General features: G+C 36.0%; 1 protein-coding gene across 36 annotated transcripts in view; it reads right to left on the bottom strand.

Annotated features, from left to right (window-relative positions):
- The window catches only part of CFAP20DC (CFAP20 domain containing), a 247,113-nt gene that overhangs the window by 94,936 nt on the left and 124,662 nt on the right, over positions 1-27,515 (bottom strand). For 32 of the 36 annotated variants that reach the window (XR_012011865.1, XR_012011864.1, XR_012011866.1 and 29 more), the window contains 5 exons: positions 21,555-21,719; positions 6,350-6,486; positions 5,510-5,672; positions 3,631-3,747; positions 2,377-2,499 (listed from right to left, as the gene is read on the bottom strand). Coding sequence is in view for 29 of the 36 variants with exons in the window: in XM_072785594.1 (XP_072641695.1) it covers positions 2,377-2,499; positions 3,631-3,747; positions 5,510-5,672; positions 6,350-6,486; positions 21,555-21,719 (705 nt within the window). In the remaining 7 variants the exon portion in view is untranslated. The remainder of the gene's footprint in view (positions 1-2,376; positions 2,500-3,630; positions 3,748-5,509; positions 5,673-6,349; positions 6,487-21,554; positions 21,720-27,515) is intronic. The other 4 variants (XM_072785595.1, XM_072785606.1, XM_072785601.1 and 1 more) reach the window with 3 other exon arrangements.

The following is a 27,515-nucleotide window of genomic DNA, read 5'->3' as shown; positions in this document are numbered from 1 at the left end:
GCCAGGAAATTTATAAGTCTGAAATCATTATCACCTATCTTGCAGCAAATTCTTTATAGCACAGTCTCATTAATTTGACATTCCAGGTGGGGAGGAAATCTTCCAAATTTAAACGGGTTTGAGTTACTAATATCTTCTTTCAACTGCAGGAGAACAGAATATTTAACAATTTTTTTTAAATAAAAATTTGGGCATTGTTTGGATTACAAATCATGGAGGAGAGGCAACCATGAAAAGTTAAGAGGCTTTTCCTTTCCATTCTACAGACTGAAACAGGACAATTCATAGACTAAACTGAGTAGACTTTTCCAGTAATAAAATCCACAGAAATACTTGCTAATGTGAGTGGTGAAAAAGATCTGTATGTTAAATTGTAGGAGAGAATGTTTTGATTCAAAAATCTTTTGTGCATCATTATTTGTTTCAGTTAAAAATACTGTATACTACCACTAGGACACATATTAATCAAAACTTAAAAAAATTTTAAACTTTAAAAATTTTTTTGAGACATAGTTGGTACACAATGTTACATAAGTTTCAGGCGTACAACATAGTGAAAAGATTTTAATCTTTTGGGATGCCTGGGTGGCTCAGCGGTTGAGCGTCTGCCTTTGGCTCAGGGTATGATCCTGGAGTCCTGGAATCGAGTCTCACGTCGAGCTCCCTGCATGGAGCCTGCTTCTCTCTCTGCCTATATCTCTGCCCTTTTCTCTCTGTCTCTCATGAGTAAATAAATAAAATCTTTAAAAATAAATTTCAATCTTTTATGTAACATTGAGATAGATTTTTATAACTGCGATCCAGACAAATTGTAACAGACAAATACTTATAATGAGTATCATTAAAAGCATGTTTACTTTCTTCTTTAAAATGACAGCAGGAAAAAGTTGCATTTTCTCAACTTAGTCTATTTTCCTTCAAATTTACTGTTTTTGCTGCATTATGTCAATGGTGAAAATCTTAATAAAAATCTGTGTTCAGCAGAACCAAACCATGGACATGGTAATTTTACCCTGATCTTGAATCCTGCTATATTTATCTTCACAGGAACAGTAACCAAGAGATATCTAAGATTTGTTGATTTGAAACTCTAAAGCCTACAGTACAAAAGCAACAAACAAAAAGACCTTAATGGTACAAATAAAGACATTAATGGTACAAATAAAATCATATTCATCATAATGTATTCATTTCTTAAGACTATCATTATATGACTTGCCTATAAAAAGGGTAGCAGATGTACATTTCTTTAGAGAAAATCTGTAAGGGACAAGGCTTTAACATTTTCAGTAGGTTAGTGGCTAAGAGCAGGCTGAATCTACTTCATTGGACCACCTTCAAAGGTGATGTGGAGGTCAGGTCAGTATACAGTGAGCAGGTGAAATAAACAGATTCACTGGGCTGTCCTCTTTTGGAGAGCAAATCCTTTTGCATGGTGCTAACCATGTAGCAGATGCTTTGTAAACACAGTAGATGCTTTATTAATAAATAAATTTTGAAAAGGATGATAAAAACCAATGTGTTGCATTACGTACATGGATATGTAGAAGAAAACTGGAGGCACAGATACTGGGAATCTTCATTACGCAATTCAACAACTTGCATGACCTACTGGCAACCATATTATTAACTGTCAAAAAGTCAAAGTAAAAGGAGTGTTTCTACACCAAATGAACTCTAATTATCTCAACACCACATGCTTTTTTGGAATTTGTAGTTTTACCTCAAGTATTTCCATATCAATTGTAATGAATAATTTGGTGTGTTTTCTTAGGAAAATATGTAAATTACTGTGTAATCACAATATTGCAGCAAACAAGATAAATGCAAGAATGATCACCTAAACATCTAATTAGTTTTTCTACACAGTCAGATTTATGCTAGAGACACTAATTGCGCCTAACATTTTAATGAAGGTTTCAACATTGCATAAATAAGACTGACAAACTACAAACAATTTTCATTTATTTTCCCTTTTCCCTTGCTCAAAAACAATTCGCCTTTGTAAAAGTACACACACCTGCTAGGCAAGATATGTTGATGGGTTCAATGCTCTACACTCCAACCACCTCCATTATAAAGAGGACTCTAGACTTGCAACAATAGGTAATCTTTGGGGACAGTGACAATGTCCTGTGAAAACTTCAAAGTTTCAAACTTTCCTTCTGAACACAACAACTGATGCATTGAAACTTGGAAATAAAAGTGTCCTTTTCATCCATTAAAGTCAGACAGGCAGTTGGGGTTAAGAGGAGATTTACCAAAAAATGATAGATTTTAGCAAATCACAACTTCTCAAAATGACCGGGTTTGAAATGCTAAACATATGGATATTTCATTAGTTATTAATGATTATGGTGGACTAAAGATGCCAACCTGTTTGATCAGGAGATGGCGGTGCTGGAGAGCTGGAATTCATCTCCGTGCTTTGTTGGGACCCGCTGTTCAACAGGGTAGCTGTTGCTTTATCTTCATTCCTGTTATTTCCTGAAGAACTGCCTTTATTAGAATAAATATTTTCCATGAAGTTATCTCTTTTAATTTTTATAAAAGTTCATTTCAAAGAATGCTATAAATGTGGTGTGCTTTTCTAAATGATTATTGAAAAGCATGTTAGAGGTGACAATACAGATTATCTGCAGTTCTTTTCTTTTCCACTAGAATGTTTCAAAGATGAACTCAGCTGCATTTTTGTAGAGGTTCATCTTTAAATTCCTTGATATTTGCATGGGAGCATTTTAGATTTAAGTTTTACAATATATAATAAAAGGAATTCCAAAACTCATTATTTTTAAAGAGTCCTATATTTTTCTCTTTGGTTCCACATAAAATGGAGTGTGTTTTCTTTAAAGTACAATTCTTATACAACCTGACTTTTTTAAACCAAGTGCTTTCCTTCAACATCTTAGGAAAACGGACACAGAATTAACTTTTCTATATACTATTTTATAAAAATAACATGAATCCTAAGAAGCTGAATTTCAGCCCATCTAAAATTTTGAGAAATTATGCTAACAGATGCATACAAGATATACTCTGGGCTTGACTCAGGATACACTAATGCATGTGCAGACAAGATTTACATGCCTCATATCCAATATTCAAAGGGGTAATTATAACAGCCACTTATATTTATCTAATGCTTTATTGGTTGCAAAGAGTTGAAGTTTTAACCTATATTCTATTGGATGGCATGAAGTCCAAAGGGAGAGAAAGCAAATGTAAAAAATATATGTATCTGAAAAAGGCCCAATTTAAAAAGAAGAGATATAAATGAAACATGAAAAATTATGAGTTAAGTTCAATTTTAGTAAAGACTGCAGGCAGAAACTTCCTCTATCAAATTTGGGCCATTTCTAAAAAACAATAATTTAAGCTTATTCAGCCTTTGAGAGTAGAAGTAGGAAGTCCTTTACTTCTGTGGTACTGTCTATTTAATCCAGCAAATCTCTGTGAGGGCTCTAGAGCAATTCTTTTGCAGAAAATTTGATTTCCATAATCCCTGTAGAAAAGACATTTATATTTTAAATGAATTGGTTCGTAATCCTTTGAAATTTACAACCTGCAGAGAGAGATTCCATTGCTCTGAATAATATACAGATATAAGATAGTATTGAATTAGTGCCGTACCGCTGTGTGCTTCTGTCCTTTCTCTGCTGGTGCTTTTTAACCGTAATCTTCTCCTGTTATTATTCTTATCTGCTGATGGTTCTTGAGGGGGATGTGGATGCATAACATGCAGATCAGCTGGTACATTTTCATATCAAAGAACAAAAAGCCAGAACAGAAAGTGCTATATGGTTTGAAATGACTCAATAAATATAATTGTAGCTATAATGTTCATGTATCATTGTGACATCATATAAAGCTGTATCAAAACCACAATTTATTCCTTCATGGAAAATAGGTATTTATTCCTATTCCACTATTGGGATTGTATCAGGCTTTCAAAATTACTGAGACATTTTCTTCATGTAATATAACCTTACAGAGAGCTACAGGTAATTTGGTTGTTTATCATACAACATGCTATATTAAAAAGCATAAAAAATGAAGTTGATAGCTAATAACAGAAAAATAATTTCTTCCTTTGAAAGAAGTAGAAAAGAATGATTCATCAACAGCTTAAAAGTAGTTTTCAAAAGAGCCCTGGAGAACTGCAGTCAAACCTGAAAAAGAATTCTTACGTTTAACTTAACTGTGTAATAATCATCATCATAACAACAGCATTTATAGCAGCATCTAATATTTACTGAATGCTTAATTTCTTGGCACAATATGATGTGCTTGACTGGCTTTTTTCGTTGAATCCTCACAATGACCCTTTGAGAGGTAGTCATGGTTTATTACTACTAGTTCCAGTAGTAATTTTATCCCCATTTTACAGATGAGGAAACTGAGACCCGCAAGGTTTAGGAATTTTGATCAAGGTCTTACACACAGTGGTAGAGCCAGGACTGAATATCTATAGTATCTATTTCCTTTTCTCAGTTTTGTACTCTACGGAAAATATAATCTGCAAAAGTGATCATATATCTCCAAATCAAATAAAATAAACCCAAATGCCTTCTTTTTCAACTCTAACAAAAGTCAGACATGCAAGAATGGAAAAACTACAGCGAGTGGTAAGCCTTTGGTCCTGGTCTCAATTCTTTCCAAAGATTACAAATTGCAAATCACTTTACCTCTCTGCTAGCCATGAACTCTCAATATATAAAATGGGACAAGAGTCTGTTCTTCATCAACAGGGTTCTTTTTGCATCAGTGGGAGAAAATAAAAAGCACTTTACAAATGGAAGAGATTAACTAAAAGATAAAATTAAGAAAACTTAAAATGGGGCAGCCCTGGTGGCTCAGCGGTTTAGTGCCGCCTTCAGCCCAGGGCCTGATCCTGGAGACCTGGGATCGAGTCCCACATCAGGCTCCCTGCATGGAGCCTGCTTCTCCCTCTGCCTATGTCTCTGCCCCCCTCCCCGTGTCTCTCATGAATAACTAAATAAAATATTAAAAAAAAAAAGAAAACTTAAAATGCACATGGAGTTCCCAAAATGTAGTGATAATAGAATGCTATGTTATTTCCTTACCAGTCATCATAAAATAAAAACACAGGGTATTATGGCGATTTGAAATAATGGAATAAAGAGAATGATAGGTGGGATGACTGGGTGGCTCAGTAGGTTAAGGATGTGACTCTTGATCTGAGCTCAGGTCTTGATCTCAGGGTCATGAGTTTGAGCCCCTTGAAGCCTACTTGAAAGAAAGGAAGAAAGAAAGAAAAAAAAGGGAAGGAAGGAAGAAAGAATTTTAAAATAAGAGACAGAATGATAGGTTTCAGAAGAGAATATATATATAAGAACCTGAAACATATTTCAATATCTGCCATCTTTTTTATTTCTGAATGATAATTCTCTGGACGTTAAGATATAGTCAAGAATATAACTTCAAATTTATCTTTGCAAGAACATTTCTATTTTCCCCTAGTTATCAAAACTTTATGCATGATTCTTACCATGAACAGGTACAGTTTGCTTTATTTGGCAAATATTTTCTTTATCTGCTTGCTCTTCAAACTGAGGCCTCAGTGAGGCTGCCATCTCTGTACTGCTAGCACAGTTATCGGCCACAGACTGTTGGCATGATCGAGTATTTCTGGACCCAACGGATCTTATTGTCTGTAAGGGAGAGGAATTAATCTGCACATTTTAAAATATGGGAGTTGCACTTATTTTCTATAGAATTTACAGAGACTAATAATATTTGGACAAATAAAAAGTGAGAAACAAACTAGAGGGAATGAAAAGGTTAGAAAGGGAAGGATAGAGAGGGAAATCACAGCAGAAAGTCAGCGAGAAATGGAAGGAGAAATATGTGAGACAAAATAGAAGACAAACAAGTCTTCCAGACACATAAATTAAAATGTGCTTATTTGCTACACTCCATCTTTACTAGGTAAGAGTTTTACTGAAAGTCACTATGTGTTAGAAATTCATAGGAAATTAAAAATAAAAATGTAACATTTGAGAATCTGTTCCTTATAAGGTATCTGGTGATGATCCAAATCCTTTTTGAAGAAGACCACAAAATGTGCTCACATATATTTGCCTTTAAGTTTTGTGAACATATTTAATCAAAAGAATACTCAGAAATGTTAATTGTGTTGACATGACAAAAATAAAACAGTTTTGAGGTCTTTTAAAATCCAGAATCTCTGTTCCAAATTTATTCAAGCCTTCTGTTTTTGGCATGTCATCTCTCTCCCTCTTTCCCCAGCCACTCATGCACTGGGAAAAAAACCCTTCTCTTCCCATGCTCCTCATGCTTAGACAAGCTCTTCAAACCTCGTTCCTACCTCACTGGATATCCTCATGTTATTCCTCCTGCCAGAGAGTGGAGGTGGTCCCAGAACTCTGGATCCGAAAGCGATATGACAAACATCTTGGTGTTTGCTGTTCCGCGTACTACCTGTTCCCCTGTTAATGAACTGATCTGTTTTGTTCAAAGAAGGTAATAATAATCTATTAATAGGCATAATGACAAATACCCTGCTGCAATGTTTCTGAAAGTACAACCCAGGTGTCATATAATCTGAATCCCCCCTTCCTACTACAGGGTACTTATAAATAAAGCAAAAAGCAGATACTTGAGCCCAACATCAGATCTCCCAGATCTGTAGAATTAGAATCATGGGGAGAAGCGGCAGAAATGTATGAGTTTAATAAGTTCCCCCAAATGGCTCTTATGTTTGAGAATCACTACCACAAATATTTTACCTCAGAGAGAGAGAAAGAGAGAGAGAGAGAGAGAGAGAGAGCAAGTCAGAGAGAGAAGAGAAAAGAAAGCAAGCTACTAAAAATACATCTTATTTTTTCTTTAAGGAAATAAATAAAACTAACTCAATTGAACAAATATTTGATTGAGCACTCTCGAGAATTCCCCAGAGGTTGTGAGTGACACAAAATAGATAAGACCTATCTCTTGCCTTCAAGGGAGGTGACAGTACAAGTAAACAGGTAACATAGAGCAGACCAGTGGAAATGAAGAACAAATGATCTCTTGTTCCTCACAAACGTTAAAACAGAATTACCCTGCAAACCAGTAATCACATTCCTGGGTATTTACCCACCCCCCAAAATGCAAAAATACTAATTCGAAGGGATGTTTATTGCAGCATTAGCCAAACTACAGAAGCAGCCCAAGTGTTCACTGACAGATGAACAGATAAAGAAGATGTGGTGTATATATACAATGGGATATTATTCAACCATAAAAAAAATGAAATCTTGCCATTTGCAACAACATGGAGCTAGAGAGTATAATGCTAAGTGAAATAAGTCAGTGAGGGACAAATACTGTTTGATCTCACTCATATGTGGAATCAAAGAAGCAAAACAAATGACTGAAGTGGTGGTGGGGGGGGAAGGAAGGGACAACCAAGAAACAGACTCTTCACTCTGGAGAACAAACTGATGGTTGGCAGAGGGGAGGTGGGTTGGGGTATGGGTGAAATAGGGGATGGGGATTAAAGAGTACACTTATAATGATGGGGGAAAAAAAAGAGTAAGTGACCTCTTGAATGGATTTTGAATGACTGATAAGATTTCAAGAATAAAAGATGAAAGGTGCCCTAGACAGAAGAGAGTATCTAAATAAAGACATGGAAGAGTGAACTGGTCGAGTATGCTTGAGGAACAATGAAATTACCAGTTTAGCTAGGAAGACGGGTTTGGGTTACACATTGCTAAGAGCCTAGTTAGCTAGGTGGTCTTTTTAGCCTCTTCTGCAGAGCTGTAACTTTACTTATGGTGGAGTTAAAAACCACTCCTCTGCAATGGCATGAGAAAAGGCACAAGAGTTTGTGAAAACACACCATGCTTGGGAAGCTCCAAGTGTTTAGATCTGAGTGTAAGTACTACTTTGTGTGGGTAAATGGGTGTTTTCTAGATCTGGTTTTATATTTTCAATAGATGAGGCTGAAGAAACGGGCTAGACTGCTGACAGGATCTGAAAGAATGTTTGATAGAAGATCTAAGGTGGGTGGCTGGCTGGTAAAGCAGTGAGGAGATACACCATTCCAGTTTTCTTCAAATTCTGAAGCCTTGTTAGATAGAAGAGAGATTTCATTTGTTCAAAGGGCAGAATCAGAAGTGATAACAATTTACTTCAAGTGTATAGTCCAACATAAGGAACATCTTTCTTTAACTAACCATGTCTGCTCATGGTGGTGGAGAATTTTCTGTCATTTTGAAGGTGTCCAAGCAGAAGTCTGGGAAGCTATTCCGGCTGTTGTAAAGTGGATTCAGATACCAGAGAACTCCCTACTTTCTATTTCTGGCCTACTCCTCTCTTCTGAGCTCCACGCCTTATATCCAGCGGCTTTCTTGCTCAGTTCTTCTTTGATGTCTCAAAGATGCTTCAAATGGAAAATGTGGTTCAGTGACTGGCACCACACAATCCACTGAGTTTGAAGAGTTAGGATCTGGGTGTCATCCTTGACTTCTCTCTCAACCTTCTCCACAGCCAACCCATACCTACTTCTCTCCACCTCTTCCATCAGTACTGCAGTCAGGTGACCATCAGCCCTCTCTTGGATGATCACAAAGCCTCTCAAGGGATGTCCCATGTCCACTCTGGCTCCCTGTCCCATGCCCTCTCCAAAACGCAGCCAGAGTGGTCTTACGAAAGCATACATCTGATCATGTCATTCCTTTTCCTCACTTACAACTTTTCAATGTCTTCTTTGCTGCATTTAGGATTAGGAAGAAAGCCCTTAACAGTGGCTGCAAAAACCTATGTGTTTTGGCTTCAGTTCACACCTTTTATCCCTCATTTTCTGCTCTCTCAACAGATTGGCCTCCTCAGTTCTTCCTGCCTACCAGAGCATTTGTGAGTGCTATTCTCCATGGATAGCTATTCTTCCAGTATAGGTACTCCCATTACCTTTCCTTCACATAACTTGTCAAAACTGTACTTAAATTTTTTTTTAAATTCCATTTAGTTAACATACAGTGACTTATTATCAGTTTCAGGAGTAGAATTTAGTGATTGATTGGTTGCATATAACACCTGTGCTCATTACATCATGTGCCCTCCTTAATGTATATCACCCAATTACATCATCCCCCCCCCACCCAATTACATCATCCCCCCACCCAACCTCCCTTCCAGCAACCCTCAGTTTCCTATAGTTGAGTCTTATGATTTGCCTCTCTCTCTGTTTTTATCTTATTTTATTTTTCTTCCCTTCCTCCATATTCATCTGTTTTGTCTCTTAAATTCCACATATGAGTGAAATCATATGGTATATTTCTTTCTTTGACTGACTTATTTTGCTTAGCATAATACCCTCTAAGTCCATCCACATTGTTGCAAATGGCAAGATTTCACTCTTTCAAAATTGCACTTTTACATGTGTTTGTGGGATTCTCTGATAATGTGTGCTTCAGTAGATATAAACTCAGTAGCCTAGCTTGTTACCCCTGAATTGCTAGCCTAATGCCTGACACGGAGTTATAGGTCCTTGCTCAGCAAAATGAATGAATCATTAAATATAATAAGTCAAAAGGGATGTTGGATTAAATGACTAAATATTTCTAACTATGGCTAGAATTTCATTTTTCATTTTAAGAAAAATCCATCTGTGGGTTTTATGTGTGAATTGTGGAAGACTGGGCAGGGATGGATAACTGCTGGGATATGGGGGAATGAGGGAAGAGTCCACAATGACTAAGACATTGATAGGTAAATGAGTGGTATGGCTTTCAACATCAGTAGTATTATGGCACCACGTTCAGATGCCTACTTAGGTTATGTGTGAAATGTTCTAGTGTTAGCAAATAGGCTTGGTTGTGTGTGGTATCTGTATTTTTTTTTAGTCGTTATAAATATCTATATGGCATAAACAAAACACTATTAGTCTCTCAGAATCAATAACGGAAAGAAATGACACTCAAATCCCAGGCCAATTGGAAAAATGTATTATAGAATCTATCATCATTTGTACCTTTTGTGACCAAGTAGAAAAAGAATTCTAGATTATTGGTTTTTCCCAAACGTGGATTTTCCCAGAAAGAAAGACCCACTGAAGGGCCTAAAGGGCATGGAATATGGCTTGGGCCTACATGGGAATTTTCACTATCAGATTAGGAGCCTTTTTTTTTTTTTTTTAAACTTCTAGTCATGGCTATGGACATATATTTTGCATATCTTTCTGTCCAAACATCTTATGGAACAATTTCCTTAACTTTTTTTCATATTCTCTCTCTCTCTCTATGGACATTCCCCTCAACTAATTTAAGCCCCTTTGAGTGGAAAGACCATTTATTTGGTACTGTATGTACCTCCATCTGTGGAGCCCAGTACAGTACATGGTAGACAATGGATAAAGTTCACCACAGTTAGTAGTATTCAAAATTAGCAGAAGGGTTTTTTAGGGGAGATAGTATTTTAAAATCACATGGTATAGTTTGAGCTATATTTTCAACAACATGTACACATTAACTAGTTTGGAGCTATTTAAAAGTATTAAAATTCCTAAATACCTTGAATTTTTTAGAGGAATCTCTTACTTAGCAGTGGATATCCAGGGACCATTTTTTTTTTTAAAGATTGTATTTATTTATCCATGAGACACACACACACACACACACACACACACACACACACACACACACACAGGCAGAGACACAGGCAGAGGGAGAAGCAGGCTCCATGTCGGGAGCCCGACGTGGGACTCCATCCTGGGACTCCAGGATCACGCCCTGAGCTGAAGGCAGGTGCTAAACCGCTGAGCCACTAGGGACCACTAAAGATACACCTAAATCTCACATAACATAATCTTCTAAATCACAGAAAATTAGATATAATTTATATATATATATATATTTTTTTTAAAAGATTTTATTTATTTGAGAGAGAGAGCAGGTGTATGAGGGAATATGAGACAGAGAGCACAGGGGTGGGGGTCCCACAGACGGAAAGGGAAAAGCTGACTCCCTACTGAGCAGGGAGCCCAATGACATGGGACTTGATCCTGGGACTCTGGGATCATGACCTGAGTAGAAGGCAGATGCCTGAGCCACCCAGGTATCCCCCATGATTCTATATTTTATAAGAGCATTTATCATAGGATTTCTTTGACTAAGTAGTTAAATCTTCTTTTTTTAATTTACATATGTTAGTACACTTTATTCACAAACCAAAGTATACCAATACTTCACCATTAAGTATCTCTTTAATTAACAGATTTCTTTAAATTTCTTGGTACAATTAACATATACACATTCGTAAAGACTGTTTCATTTTAGTAGTTCTGCTTATAATCATTAATTGTCACAATTATCTTTATAAACATGTATCAAGCTATTCATCTAGTATAACGAGAATCCTAATTAAACTTACAAGGAGCAGCACCTGGGTGGCTCCGTGGTTGAGCATCTGTCTTTGGCTCAGGTGGTGATCCCGGGGTCCTGGAATCGAGTTCTGTATTGGGCTCCCTGCAGATAGCCTACTTCTCCCTCTGCCTATGTCTCTGCCCCTCTCCCTGTGTCTCTCATGAATAAATAAATATAATCTTAAAAAAAAAAACCTACAAGGAAATGTAATTCAGACTTTTGGTTTCTAAAATAAAAAGTAAAAGGGATAAAGTTTCTATAATGAGAAAAACCTTTATTAAAGAAAACTACAAGCAGAAACACATGCCTTTTGAATTCTAAAGGGAGCTCTTTTAAGAGCTGATATCAATATGCACAATATAAGGTTAAAAATCAAGATTAGATTAAAGTCATGCTCTAGGCGTTTCATTTTCTTGAGTTTGCGGAAAATGAACTTGGTGTAGGTCAGAGATGTTACCATTAATTATTTTGCTATTTTATGAGGGGTACATGCCTCTGTAGTGAGAATATAAAACCTGAGGGTCTGCTCTCTAATTGTCTTTTAGAAAAATAAACATTCATTTTTGTCTCAAGATACAATGTTCTAATTATGATAGTCATTTAAGTTTGCAGGGCTTTCAAAGCTTAACCAGAAAAACCTGCTAAATTTTCAACTCTAATCATTGACGGGTCATGCTCAAGACTTACATCTATTATCTGGCAATCAAATCAGAATTAAACTTGCTACCAGAATCCAGACCTTGAATTGGATTAATTTTTATTTTATTATATGTGCACTGCTATAAAGAATGTCAAAAATACAAAAAAGGCTGATCTAGTAGAGCAATATTATTTTAGACAAGGTACTTAACCTTTCTAAGCCTCACTTCCTTTCAAAAGATTAGGATAATAATAGTACTTGAGTCACAGTGTTTTTGTTGGATCGCATGAAACAATGCATATAACATGCCAAATACTGTGCTTAGTAGGGACTAAATGCCCAGTAAATATGTTAATATCTTCCATCTTGAATAGCATTTTACACTTTACAAAGTCCATTCATAATCAGTTATTCCTTCATTCATCCATCCTTTCAGTAGTGAATGGGCACCTGGTCTAGATGGCCACTGCTCTAGGCACTGAGGAAGACTGGGAATAAGGTGAACATGTACCTCCTTCAGGGCGCTCAGTTTCATGGGGGACACAGATGGTAGGGCCAGTCATTCATAAATAGCTACATGATTACCAGTGTGACAAGAGCTATGAAGGAAAAGTTCAAAAGATTATTAAGTGTATTTCACTGGGGCTCGAGGTTAAGGGAGAGACATTCAACTTGGAATGTAAAAGATGATGGATGTGATGATGCGTACACGACCTCTATGCAAGTTCTAGTCACTTCGTGTGATATTATCCTATCCCAAAGATGAAGAAATCGAGGCTCCTGATGTTCAGAGATCTGTCCACACAGAGCAGGGGCTCAGAACCCCAGTGTCTCAAGGGTTACCACCCACATAGGATGTTGCCCTCGGTGGGCCAGGGGATCCTTCCCAGGTCCACTATTTATTTTCTACGCAGTCCTGTCAAGACATCAGATGAAACACTTATCATTCTGCTGTCTGAAAAGTGGGTCTGTGAATGGCTGTATAGATAAGTACCAGAATTTCATGAATATAGTTATGTATGTGATGAAGACAAATGAGGTTTATGAGGAATCTAGTATAGAATATAATGCTGTAATATCCTTTTTCGGAGGTGGGGTGTGGGAGGACAAATTGAAGTGGTTTCAATGCCAAAAAGGTAACACATGCGAAAGGCACGTATTAAATGTGGGCTAGGGGTAAATGGGGCTAACCTGAGTGTTTGTTCTATGAAGAACATTTTAATTCAAAACTTTTTTAGACCAGTTGGAGGATGGTCAGTCTGTAAATTCTAGAAGCATAATGAAAAGACAAGGAGGTGAACGATGAAGGCAGGGAAGGCCCTAGGTGACTAAAATCACTCTTGAACTTTTGCAAAGAATTAAATAAAACCAGTACTTATCTGTAGCTCATTAAGAAAAATTTAAAGATGTTTTTGAAAGTCAATAAAACATATTAGGAACTAAAATTAGAATATTGCTTTCTCCTCTAAACTTGAGTACAACCTTAGACAACATCATCTATGGGTAAAGTTAGGATATGGCAACTTCAAGATAAAAAGTAATAAAGCATAAGATATTACTTTTTCTTCACAGACTCTTAATTTATTAAAAAGCATTCAAAAGCCTAGTTTTTGGTCTTTACTATTAATGAGTAAAGAAACCTTTTCAGGGAAACAATTTTATTATCTCAAGAAAACTTTCCATTTTGAATAGAGTGGAGCTTAAGTATAATATAGGCCTTGGTAGATGATTTCCATCATTCGGTTTTAGAAATAGGGCAGTTTCCTAGAACGTGAGAAGGTTCCGCAAAATAAATCCTTAACACCAGCAGTGAGAAATTGCTTACTGGGAACAAGCAGTTAATGCATCTCTGAAACCAGACCTAGGTCACATTCTAGGTCTACCATTCACTAATTATCTTTTCTCTTTGAGCCTCAGTTTTCTTACCTACAAAATGGTGATTATGATTTCTACACAAAAAGGTATATGAAAGTATTAAATGGGATAAATGATGTATGATAGCTAACTTTATGTATCAACTGGACTAGGCCACAGGGTGCCCAGATTAAACATTGCTCTGAATATAGCCCTAAGGGCATTTCTGTATGAAATTAACATCTAAATCGGTAAATTCCACCCCATGGAGGGCCTGAATAGAACACAAAGGGGGAGGGAGAATTTGATCTCTCTGTCTGACCCTTTAAGGTAGGATATTGGTCTTTGGCCACCCTCAGACTGGCACTTTCACTATCAGCTCTCCTAGATTTGGACAAGAACTACACCATTGGCTCGTCTGGGTCTCCAGTTTGACCACTGCAGATCCTGCAACTTCTCAGTCTCCATAAGTGCCTGACCCAATTACTTATGATAGGTCTCTCTCTCTCTCTGTCTCTCTCTGTCTCTCTCTCTCTATATATATATATACACCTACACTATAAAAATATCTATCGAGACCTGTATTACATGTAAGTTGTATATATGTGTGTTTCGTTTTTCTGGAGAAACTTGACTAATACACTACGTAAAGGATACAGCAAAAAGTCACTAAACATTAATGGTGGTGATGATGATGATGATTTGCTGCTTAATATACTTACCTGCTCAAATTATATGGCTAGCATTTCATTCACTCATTTGATCACTTAATTAACAAATATCTATTTAGTTCCTGGTAAGTGTTAAAGTGTTAAAGATTGAGCTAGGTGCTAGGGATACAACAATAAACAGGACCCCTGCAGTTCTGAAGCTCACAATCCCCTGGGGAGACATCAATAAGCATACTATTAAGTAAAAAGAAAATATCACCTAAGGATAAGTGCTGTGATAGAAATAAAAGTAGGGTGATGTTACAGAGAGGGTATCTTGGGGGTTACTGGATGAGTATAGCCACTAGTATGTGAACTGTGTGTAAAATGTATGTGAGCATAATTGACACTAGTACAGTACAGATTGTCACATATATATTTTCCAATTATATCATAAATAAACAAGCTTAGTATGCAACTATATACTTAAAAGATTTTCCTTTGTCATTAATTTTGGATTTCCTTCCCATTATATATTTTAAATGAGAATACTGACATTAAGTAAAGAAATGTATTTTAATTTTATAGCAATTCTCTGGGCTTTTCAAAAGACAGAAGAAAAGTATACAGAAGAAACTACAAAAGAAACTAAGTTATACGTTGTGTTGCTCAAACATTATCTATTAACATCACAAATTGTGAATAGATACAGGAAGTTACAAATCTCTAGCAGATGAAGATATGAGAAATGAAAGTCTTATTTTCCTGCTCCTGCCTCTACTAGTCCCTGTTCCTAAAGGTTATTACTAATTTTCTTGTATTTCCTTAAAAAAGGTACATCTACACCATCATCCCTAGGTAACTATCTTGTTTATTTACTATGCCAGTGGGCTCATACAGAGACAACACCCTAGCTTTCAATGTGTTACTGACAGAGACATAGAGCTTTGAGACCTTTCCAGATCATCACAAGCAGATCAGATCAGTGTAGAGCCGCACCTATAATATCTTATTTCTGGGTATTTAATCAACTCCCTATTATGCACAAGTAATTTGTCTCCAGTTTTGTCATTATAAGCCATGCTATAATAGACATGTAAAGGAGAAATGTAAAGGCTGGAACAAGTCAGTTCTGTAAAAGTAGCACAACTATGCAACAGATTAGATGTGTTTTTCACATTTACTATTATATTAATATTTATATATCAAAATCTTCAATATTTGGTGGCAATATCACAGAAAAATTGAAATTCACTCTATATATGGTCTGTGACATCTTTGCTGTAACAAATTTCACAGATACTGATCAATATCCACACTAAATTCCTTTCATATTAAAAAAATTTTAATGAAGGAATGTGACTAGATATGCCTTATTTTTACTAAAGTAGATAATTCAAATGTAAGGGACAGTCAAGTTCACTCTGATTTATTATTGGACACTGGGCAAATTGTGGCATCTTTTTAAACCAACAAGGATTTGCCAAAAGTGTGAGTTCAGAAAAGTGTTTTGTTGGAGGCGTCTAGGTAGCTCAGTCGGTTAAGGGTCTAACTCTTAATTGTGGCTCAGGTCATGATCTCAGGGTTGTGACATGGAGCCCCACATCAGGCTCCATGCTGAGCGAGGAGCCTTCTTAAGATTCTCTTTCTTGTCTCTCCCTCTCCCTCTGTGCCTCCACCTCTACCCCCTTCACACACTCTCTCCCTCAAAAAAAAAAAAAAAAAAAAAAAAAAAGAGGAGAAAAGCGTTTTTTTTTTTCCTGAAGTCACAATCTAATCCTTTTTCCTTTAGATTCTCCTTTACAGTGGATTTTGTTACTTGAATTGAATTTTGCTTTCATAATGTGAAACCCAAAGAAGAAATTCTAATAAGATCTCACCAGTACCAACTGTAGTTAGATGATTATTTCATTGTTTTGCAAAATGCATTAACTAACCTATTTGCAATTGTACTACGAGATAAGGATGCCAGTCTCTTCTTACTGAAAAAGGAGAAGCCCAATAACACTGCTACTGTGGAAAAGAGGCACTTGGGAAAACTGCCTCCTTATTTTTAAGCAAATCACTAGTTTTGATTTGTGTTTAGTGGACCATTGCATCTTGCCATTAGTAGCCGAATGCTCAACTTCAACGAGACTTGATCTCTGGTTCAATTAAACTGGGATCCCATTAATGAAAATAAGATCATCAGATACCCTGCTGTTCTCTGCAGACTAATAGTCATTAGCTAATGTGCAGTGGGAACTGACAAAATGAACAGGGTAGAAGTGTGGTAACACTGGCTTCTTGGAAACACAATTATCTTATTAATTTTATTAAATGCTTTCAATCAAGTTACATGACATTCAACAAAATGCACTCTAAAATGGAAGTTTCAAGGTTTCCTTTTTTTTGCTCAAATGAACATACCCCCATAGGAAGCAACTACTTCTTTTTGTGGTAGCTTCATTGGGATCTCAGTGTGTGCATTTCTAACAAAGTACCGCAATTTACATAAATATACTGTACAGTCAATTTTAAGAGTGCACAGTCATTTCCTCATGCAATTCAAAAATTCTCATCATGGGGAGTCCATTTCTCAGACACACACAAAAACAAATAGTTAAAATGAAGTAATATCTCCTGGCTTTTCCAAGATTAGCAAGTCTGCCCTTGGGCATTATTCATTAGCTACACCTTGCAAATAAAATATCTCATACAAAGAACAATTACTATTATGTTAATTTATAGTAAGTTTCAAAAACCCACAAATGATGAAATTAGCAACTGAAAAGTCTTTGTAGCAAGAGAACTACAAAATTCAATGTATACTAGCTTCCTCCTATCCCTGTAGGATATGTTCCAAGGCCTCCAATGGATGCCTGAAAATGGATAAGTACCAAAACACATATAAGCTGTTTTTTCCTATACATACACACCTCTGATAAAGTTTAATTTATAAATCAGGCACAGTAAGAGATTAACAACTAATAATAAAATAGAACAATTATAACAATATATTGTAATAAAAGTTAAAGGCTCCCTTGTACATGTAAAATATTAATAAAATGTGTATGCTTTCCTCCTGAAGTAAAAGTTATGTGAATGTGCCCTCTCTCTCAAAATATCTTCTTGTGCTGCACTCACTGTTCTTGTAATGATGTGAGATGATAAAATTACTATGAGACAAGATGAAGGGAGGTGAATGATGTAGGTGTGTGACCTAGTGTTAGGCTACTACTGACTTTCTGATCATCTGCTTTTGAACCACAGTTGACCACAGGTAACTGAAACCTCAGAAGAGGGAGGACTACTGTATTTTCATGTAATCTTATCATAAACCTTATGGTTATCATGGAATAGAAATAAAATTGGGATCCACAGAGCAGATGAAGTATTCTATTAAGTGATGATTATTAATTTTTTCTTTTTTTAAATAGGTTCCATCCCCAGTGTGGAGCCCAATGCAGGGCTTGAACTCATGAACCTGCGATCAAGACCTGAGCTGAGATCAAGAGTCAGATGCTTAACTGAGTCACCCAGGCACCCCTGATTTTTAATTTTCTGTATATGTGACTCAAGTCGACTATTAATATATATTAAGATCCCATTTACGGAATTTGCAAGATATATACTAATATTCTCTTCTACAAGTTGGGATCAAATATGGCCTATGAGAAAGTTTCTCTTTAATTATAATATATGGAGTTAATGATGCAATTAATATTTATTCAAATTCCTCTTTAATCTCAAGCATCATACATGTCCTTGAACTTTAAATTAAAAAAAGACACTTAAAATATCTACTTACAGACTTATATTTTCATTTAAAGACATAATTAATTCTTAAAATATTAAGCTAGAGAGAGAAAAGAAGAGCATTCACAATTGCTCTTTGAGTTATATGATGGACTTTACAGCTTAGTCATTTCTATTAATAAAAGCATTCACAGCCTATTAGATACAGATAGAGTGTTTGGTTATCAAAAATATGCTTGCTCCTTTCATTCTTTGGTGAATTTTCCATTGAGATTGATTTGTGACCCAAGGTGTTTACAGTGGTTGCCTGTGGAGTGAGATCTTTTTCATCCTCCTGTATATTTTCTAAAGGTTCTTTAATGAACATAGGCTACATATATTCTCTCTCTCTCAATATAGTATATATATAATAAATATTCAAATTCTCATTACCTGTGCCCTGTGCTACTAAAATGTCCTGCCTAAAGTTGGCAATTGTGGAAACAGGTGACAAGGACATGAGGATCCAATGTCTTCTCTTTACTTTACCGGAAGCTTGAAAATTTTGTAATAAAGAGTTTAGAAATATAGTATTTACTGACACATAGGCCCCTGCCAGGGTTTATATTGAAGAAGTTACAAGACAGATCCCAATTTTCTAGGAATATGCAATTTAGGACATGTAATGCTGATGAAGATTGAGATATGCAAAATACACCAAGAGGGACACCTGGGTGGCTCAGTGGGTTAAGTGTCCAACTCTTGGTTTTGACTCAGGTCGTGATCTTAGGATCATAAGATCAAGCCCTACTTGGGCTTTGTGCTCAGTGGGGAGTCTGCTTGAGATTCTCTCCCTCTCCCTCTTGGTCCGCCCCTCCCCTCACTCATGCTCCCTCTCTCTCTCAAATAAATAAATAAATAAATAAATAAATAAATAAATAAAATCTTAAAAAAATACATCAAGAATAAATGAATACAGGATAAATATAGAGAGCTAAACACTCCATTTCTCATTCATTTGATCATGGCTGTCTCTTTTCTCCAGCTTCTACTTTGACCTCTCTCAAACTTTGAGACTGCTCTCTTCTCCATTTGTTATCTGAGAATCAAGTCCTGCCTGTGTTTCTGCTGCAGCATCTCTTAAGTTCAACACTTACCACATTGCCAGTGACATTTTATGCCCAGATGGCTGCAAAGACACCTGAGTTGTAATTCTTAATCTCTGGTCTTGATTTAAAAATTCATCTTGAATTCCAATGTCAAATTCATCTTCCTAAAAAAGGCATTATTGTGTCTCTACTTTAGAAGCAGGAGGCACATTCTTCTCATATTCTTCTGACCCAGCCATTCTGGCTACTGAGGCCATTCCTTTTACTAATCCCTCAGAAAACTCATCCATGCATTTTGCTGTCTCCTTGTCTTTGCTCAGACTTCTGTACCACCTTATACTTCCATAAATCTTACATTTATAATAAAAACTTACACAAGTATTTACTGAATACTTTCAAGACCTACTCCTTCCTTCATAAGGGCTTTTTACAACCATCACTTTACCTTCCTTGGGGTTACTTTTGTGTTTCTGAGTGCCATCTGAGCCATAGGACTTTTGTTTGGGTAAGTGATCCAGTGGTTCTCAAACCAGGCTGCACATTAGAATCACTGAAGACATTTAAAAAATATCCATACAAGGTCAGTTAAATCAGAATCTCTGAAGATGAAGCAGAGACATTAGGAAAAAATATTTTTTACATAAATTATTTATAATATATCCCCGGTGATTCTAACAAACAGGAAGTTGAGATCCACTCATCTAAATAATGTTAGGTTTCTTGATTTGTATGCACTATTCATTCATTTGGTCAAGAGCTACAGGTGTCTATTACAAAGGTTCAAAACTGGTAGCCCTGGCATGGCTCATTAGGCTCATAGAGTGTTTTCAAAAAATTTTAGAACTTAGACAATATTTTAAAACTGGAAGATTTAGCATTAACATTGAACTACCTAGCACCTCTTGGGGAAAAAAAAAAAAAGGAAGACCTGGTGAGATTGTAAATGAATTCTTCAAGGCAACACGTGGCTAGAATGGAATTGCAGTATCCTTTCTAGATGGAGAATGAGCTTATAATTTGCTATAGTCCTCACCACTCCCTAATGCTCCCTCACAAGGGCTGAGTATTAACTAACATTTATTCTATCATTTGCATAGTTGTTAATGTTACTGTTTGAACAGTTGAACAGTAGAGAACAATTTCTTTGAAGCACTAGCTGACTCCTTTCCCCTAATGACCCCCTCTACTCCCAATAAGGTTCACTGAAGAGTAGAATAGGTTTCTATATGTCAAATATCCAGGCATCCAGCCCACTTTATTCATTTATGTAATCTGACTGGTCTCCATAATAATTTGAATCTGCAGCCCGTGGCATGAAAACATTGTGGCAAATACTGTGTTCGATGCTAGGGATATAGAAGAATGAGGTACAGCATTCTTCTTGGAGGAAGTCACACTTTATTGGGAAAAGCAGAGATATTAAAAAGTATTGTAAAAAAATGAAAAGAAAGGAAAAAAGTCATAGAAGAGAACAGTCCTTGTTAGAATTAGGAAAGACTATACAGAAGAGGTAGCATTTGAGTTGGACCTAGAAAAATGAATTGGGAGTTTTTCCAGGCAGAAAGACAAAGAAGTTGTTTTAGGCAAAGAAACAGTGATTCCCAAATATGAATGTGTGCAAACCCACAGAGGGGTCAGAAAATTGCATATGGGGAAGGAGAGATGAAACTCTGGAGTAAGCTGGGATAGAGGAGGTTGGCTTTGTGTAAGTTCCCAAGGGTTTTCTCATTTTGCCTTCTAAGATAGTAGGAAAGGCATTAAAGGGTCTTTAAATGAAGAGAGGCATGATCATATTTCTATTTCTATTATCAGAAAGATAATTCAACAGTGATATGGAGATTAACTGGGAGGCTAAGATGAGCAATGGTGGGGACTTCATCAATGAAAGCAGCAATAGGATAGAGGAGCAGAGAGATTGGAGAGATGTTTCAGAAGTATAATTGGCTGGGTTTGGAAGCATACAGGAAAAGGAGAAGACTAATTTAGGATGTTTTGATTGGGTATGTATAAACCCAGAAAATATTTTAGCTGCTAAAGAGAAATTTAAAATGATTATCACAGACATGAATTGATGTTAGAGTGACTTAATATTTAATTTTAAGCTATAAAACGTCATTGCAGTGGTTTTTTTTTTTTAACCCTTTTTTTGGTCTTTCAAATAAATAGGATTATAATTTAAGTCCCTGATGCATACCTGATTCTGCGGAACTTAGAGGATGACCACCAAATTTTATTTCAGTTTGGCGGAGTTTAGTCATGTTTAGCAGCTGTGTGACTTGTGGAACATCTGTCGTTAGTTGGCAACTCCGTGGAATAATGTCTGTAGGTTCATCTGTTGGAAAGGGAACAGCTTTCCCAGCTGAAAATAAAGACAAACATTCATTCCCTAAATGTAAGTCATTTCTGCCAAATGGACATATCTTATAAATGAAACCAATTAAAATAAAACATTTTAGAGTATGAGTTTGAATGAGTTACTCAATCTTACAGCCTCGGCTTTCTCATCTGTAAAATGAGCATTGTAATTTTGTAGGGCTTACTTTGTAGGGCTTTAGGAAACAATTAAGATAAAGTATATAACAAACAGCAGGTTCAGAGACTTGTGCAATAAATGAGAGCATTCATTGGATATATTTTACACTTATTTTTCAATACCAGAATGTGACTCAAGAAAACAGCTAGTTAGGTATGCTCTGATGCAGATTTCTGGAAGTATGGTGGCTCATTTATGTGAGATCAATACACACAAAGATGTATTTCAACAAGCACCTAGAGCCATTATATGAGTAATTTTTTAACTTTTTATTTTGAAATAGTTTTAGATCTACAGAAATTATAAAAATAGTACAGAATCCCTAGTACCTTTTACCTAGCTTCCCCTGTTAACATCTTACCTTTGAATACTTTCAAAGAAAGGAACAGTTTATTATAATTAAAATAGTATTTTTATTAGTATAGTTTATATTCTTAATGAGATTTGATATCATTCATATATACTTACACGGATATAATGGATATACAAATTTCCAGCTTAGTAAATTTTCTGTTCATGTTCTGAACCTATTTTCGTGTTAGAACATTATTTTCTTATTTATTTGTATGACCCTCTCTTATGGCAAAGATATTAAGCCTTGTCATATGTATTAAGCAGGAATTAAATCAGTATTAGTATTTCAAAAAGCAATTTTACTATATGTATCAAAGTCTTAAAAATGTATATGCCATTTTACTCAGTAATTTCACTCTACAAATCTTTTTTTCTTTTTTTTAAGATTTTTAAATTTATTTGAGAGAGCGCATGCACGCGTGCATGCAAGTGGGTTGGGGCGGAGGGAGAGGAGGAGATAGTCTTAAGCAGACTCTGCTCTGAGCATCAATGGGGCTCCACAGTGGGATTGATTTGAAGACCCTGAAATCATGACTTGAGTGGAAACCAAAAGTCGGCTGCTTAACCCACTGCGCCACCTAGGCATCTGAGTCCTTTCTAAAATAAAAAAAAAAAAAAAAAAAAAAAAAATCAGAAACTCAGATGGATATTTATGTAAATAAGTGTTTATAATTTCTGAAAAATAAACAACTTGATTTATCAGTAAAGAGTCACAAGAAATTCTATTTATGAAGATGGCTTAATGATATGGGAAAGACTCATGATAGAAAGTTAAGTGAAAATAATATAAACAAAACTCTAACTCTACTGTAGAAAATCAGTAAATAAAATGTGTGAGTGACAAAAAGACTAAAATGAAATACATCAAAGTGTAAAACAACTTTTGATGGTTAGCTTAAGCATAGGCTTTATTTTCTTCTACATAAAAACGTGTGTATGTTTTCAATTTTTATAAGTAAAATTTCTAATTTTAGAATCTAGTGGAAAAAATTTGTGAGTGTGTATGTGAATGTGCATAGTAACAAAAATTCAACCAATCATTCCTTGAAAAACATCCTATTCAAGTATAAACTCTAACCACGTTTATAAAGGAAAATGATGTTAGGCTTATATGTACCCAAGTCATGGCAGTTTCCTAATTAGATCCTAATATCCTAATCTTGAAGAGGAAATGAATCATTTAACTAAAAACTTAAATACTCATCAGCAATGTAATGGTTTCTAAGTGTCCTAATGCTCCAGGCATTGAAAATGCAGTAGCTTTACAAATCTTAGTTTTCAGGTGTTCTTTCTTGGTCCATTTCTTATTTGTCATGAGCATTTAGAAAATCATACAAAGTAGTTGAGTAAATAAACTCTCAAAATAGAAAATATTTGGAAAAATAAGTAAACTAACTCCAAATATATCTGACATATTATTTCAAACTCTTCTAAGGTACAAAAAGATAATTTCCACATTAATCCTAATACGGATAAACTAAAGATTTTATATTGAAAGAGAGAATTCTTTTTTTTTTTTTTTTTTTAAGATTTTGCTTATTTATTCATGAGAGAGAGAGAGAGAGGGGGAGAGAGAGAGAGAGAGAGAGACAGGCAGGGGGAGAAGCAGGCTCCATGCAGGACAACGTGGGACTCGATTGCTGGTCTCCAGGACCAGGCCCTGGGCTGAAGGCAGCGCTAAACCACTGAGCCACTCGGGCTGCCCAAAACAGAGAATTCTGTAGGCTATAAGACCCTGAAATAAAATGCTGTATTCTCAATCACATGAAGACAAATCATGGAATTTTTAGCTTATAGGGACTGAATGGATGGTACAGGGTACAATGCCATACAAAGCCTGAAATGTATCCAAAACAAAACCTGAGTTTCAAGTAACAAGAAATACCCAGAAAATCCCTGGTAACCCAAAATCCAAGGCAGAGACTATTACAAAACTCTAATCTGAATTTTATAGGATTGTGGCTGACATGCAAATCAGATTTCACAGTAAAAGGATAAATCCCTTCTGTGCCATTTTTCCTTTCTATACATCTATTCTCCTTTGCACCCACAGCTGTTTCACTAACTCATTAGATTATTCATCAAGGGAGACTGTGAGCAGTATAAAGCCTACAATAAAAGGAGAAATCAAAGAAAAAAAGCTATTGGTTTATTATTTTTAAAATAAAGAGGAATTAGTAAGCCCATTTAGCAGCTATTGACTTTCTAAGTGTAGAATACATGGAGAGGATCTTTTGCCTCATTTTTGTGAAACCAAACTATGAAAGAGCTTATGACCTCGTACTTGGATGTTTTGATAGACCGAAGTGGAAGTTAACTCAGCTCCCCACCAGCACCCACCTCACCAATAAACACTCTCTTCTCCATATCCAGTATCTACGTCACTTTATTTTTTAGCATTCATGGCTTAATTAAAAAATAAGAATTCTGAACACAGCATGGATCCTATATAAAAAATAAACAGGGCTAATCTTTGAGTACATAGAGGGTATGGTCTACCTTCATGCATTCATTTACTCATTTTATCATTCAGCAAATATTTATTGAGCCTCTACTAGATGCCAGGGAATCTAGTGGTGAGCCAGGGTGACCCAGTTCTGGTCTTAAAGTTTACACCTAGCAGAGAATATGAAACAAATTATATTACAAATAACTAATTATAATTTTGTTAAGTGCTCTGAAGGAAAAGTTCAAGGTGTTATGAGGGAGGTAATATCCAGAAAGTCTATCAGAAAGTCTCTTCTGGGATCCCTGGGTGGCGCAGCGGTTTAGCACCTGCCTTTGACCCAGGGCGCGATCCTGGAGACCCGGGATCGAATCCCACATCGGGCTCCCGGTGCATGGAGCCTGCTTCTCCCTCTGCCTATGTCTCTGCCTCTCTCTCTCTCTCTCTCTCTCTCATAAATAAATTTAAAAAAAAAAAAAAAAAAAGAAAGTCTCTTCTGATAAAGCGGCATTTAAGCTGAGTCATAAAAGATAAGCAGAAGGTGGCTTGGTGAAATGAATGGAAGGGATCATTCAGGTGGAGGGAACACAGCATTCGAAGTCTCTAAAGGCAGGAAGACTCTGGTGTATTCTAGGAACTGAAAGAAGACAGTTCTGCCAAAGGGCTGCTAGTGTGGGAGAGAATAGTGAGAGACTCCCAACAATATATTTAGTATAGCATCTGGTTCAGAGGGGATGCTCAATAAATGGTCATGGATGAAGGCCCCTTATTAACAGCTGACCTAGATTAAAAGCAGCTGCCAATTCTTCCACTTTCCTTCTTTAGTGGCTCTTTGCTCTGCCATATGCTGACAAGTATTCCATGCACATTTTATTTGGATATCACATATTTCTTCTCAGATGGCAAATAACAAATCAAGCTGATAATCAGATACTAAGGGACCAGGGCCTATCTGCATTATTCTTCCAGACAAGCTCTATCTTTTGTAAGAGACCGTGTATGGAAACATGCAGATTGCTCGATTAACGTCGGAAAATGACACAGTTGAATTTAAAGTGCTTTTGCTAACAAATCTGAAAGAACACAATGTTGGCTGGAATGGTCAGCTCAGAATGGCAAAATGGTACATGGAGGAAACGGCTAAGAGAAAACCAACAACAACAAAAAAAACCCCAAAAAACCCACAAAAACACCAACAGATTTGCTCATGTAGCATTAAAACACAACCAAATGGTGTTTTTTTTTGTTTGTTTGTTTTTTTCTGTTTTTGCTCCCAGTATGAGTTAATATATTAGAATGTTTGAGTGAATGACTTTGTAATCCTGTTCCGCTTTCTTTGGCTATAACACCATCATAAAATGAAGCATTCTGTAGGTGTTGAGTATCTCTGATGAGGATCTTAACTAGCTTTAAAAGTTAAATCACTGGGCACCTGGGTTGCTCATTCGGGTAAGAGTCTGACTCTTGATTTTGTCTCAGGTCATGATCTCAGGATCGTGAGATTGAGTCCTTCATCAGGCTCCGTGCTCAGTGGGAGTCTGCTGCACATTCTTTCTCTCTCCCTCTGGCCCTCCTCCTGCTTGTTCTCTCTCTGTCTCTCAAATAAATAAATCTTTAAAAAAATTAAGTCATCAATTTTAAAACATATATAGAACATTTTATGCATTAGAATATCACTCATTAGCTGTGTGACTTTGGCGTGGTAATTTACCTTGCCATGCCCTGGTTTTCTTATCTGTAAAACAGGAATTAAAAAAGTAATACCTTATAGTATTGTTGTGATGATTAAATAAGTTAATGTGTGTAAGGGCCTAAGTAAAGTTCCTGATACATAGCAAGTACCATATAAGTGTTTATTATTAATAACAAATACTTATGTCAATTATTTCATTATAATGGAAACAAAACCACTGTATCTTAGTATGTGCTTTTTTTAATAATAAAAGGTCTTGATATTTAAAGGGGCAAATAAGCCTGAGATACATCAAACACTTGGCTATCCTGAAATGAATCATGCCCTTAGTTTTTAAAAAAATATTTTGAGGAGAAATTCACATTTATATCTTAATAAAAATTAAGCATTTCAAAGTGAACAATTCATTGGCACATAGTACATTCACAATGCTGTGCAACCACCACTTTATCTAGTTCCTAAACATTTCCATCATTCCAAAGCAAAATCCTTTATCCATTAGCCAGTTTCTGTCCATCCCTCCAACCCCCAGTCCCTGGCAACCATAAATCTGCATTCTATCATTATGGATTTATCTATTCTGGATATTTCATATAAATGGAATCATGCAGTATGTGACTTTCTGTGTGTATAATATATATCATGTTTGGTTTATCCATTCATCTGCTGATGAACATTTGGGCTGTTTTCACATTTTGGTTATTGTGAATAACACTACAATGAACATGCATGTACATGTATCTGTTTTCCATTCTTTTGGGTATATACCCAGGACTGGTACTGCAGGTTCATATGGTAATTCTGTGTTTAACATTTTCAGGAACTGCCAAACTGTCTCCCATAGAGGGTGAACCATTTTGCATTCCCATTAACAATGTATAAGGATTCCAATTTCTCCATACCCTTGCTAACACTTCTTTTCTATTAAAAAAATTATAGCCATCCTAGTGAGTGTGAAGTGGTATCTCATTGTGGTTTTGATTTGTATTTCCCTAATGACTAACTCTGTTAAGCAATTTTTCATACATTTGTCAACTATTTGTATATCTTCTTTGGAGAAATATCTATAACAGTTAATTCCTTCAACCATTTTTAAATTGGATTGTGTGTTGTTGAGTTTTAAGAGTCC

Source organism: Canis lupus, chromosome 19, assembly GCF_048164855.1.
Source record: "Canis lupus baileyi chromosome 19, mCanLup2.hap1, whole genome shotgun sequence".
Classification (NCBI taxonomy): Eukaryota; Metazoa; Chordata; class Mammalia; order Carnivora; family Canidae; genus Canis; species Canis lupus.
This window is presented reverse-complemented; position numbering and strand designations above follow the sequence as displayed.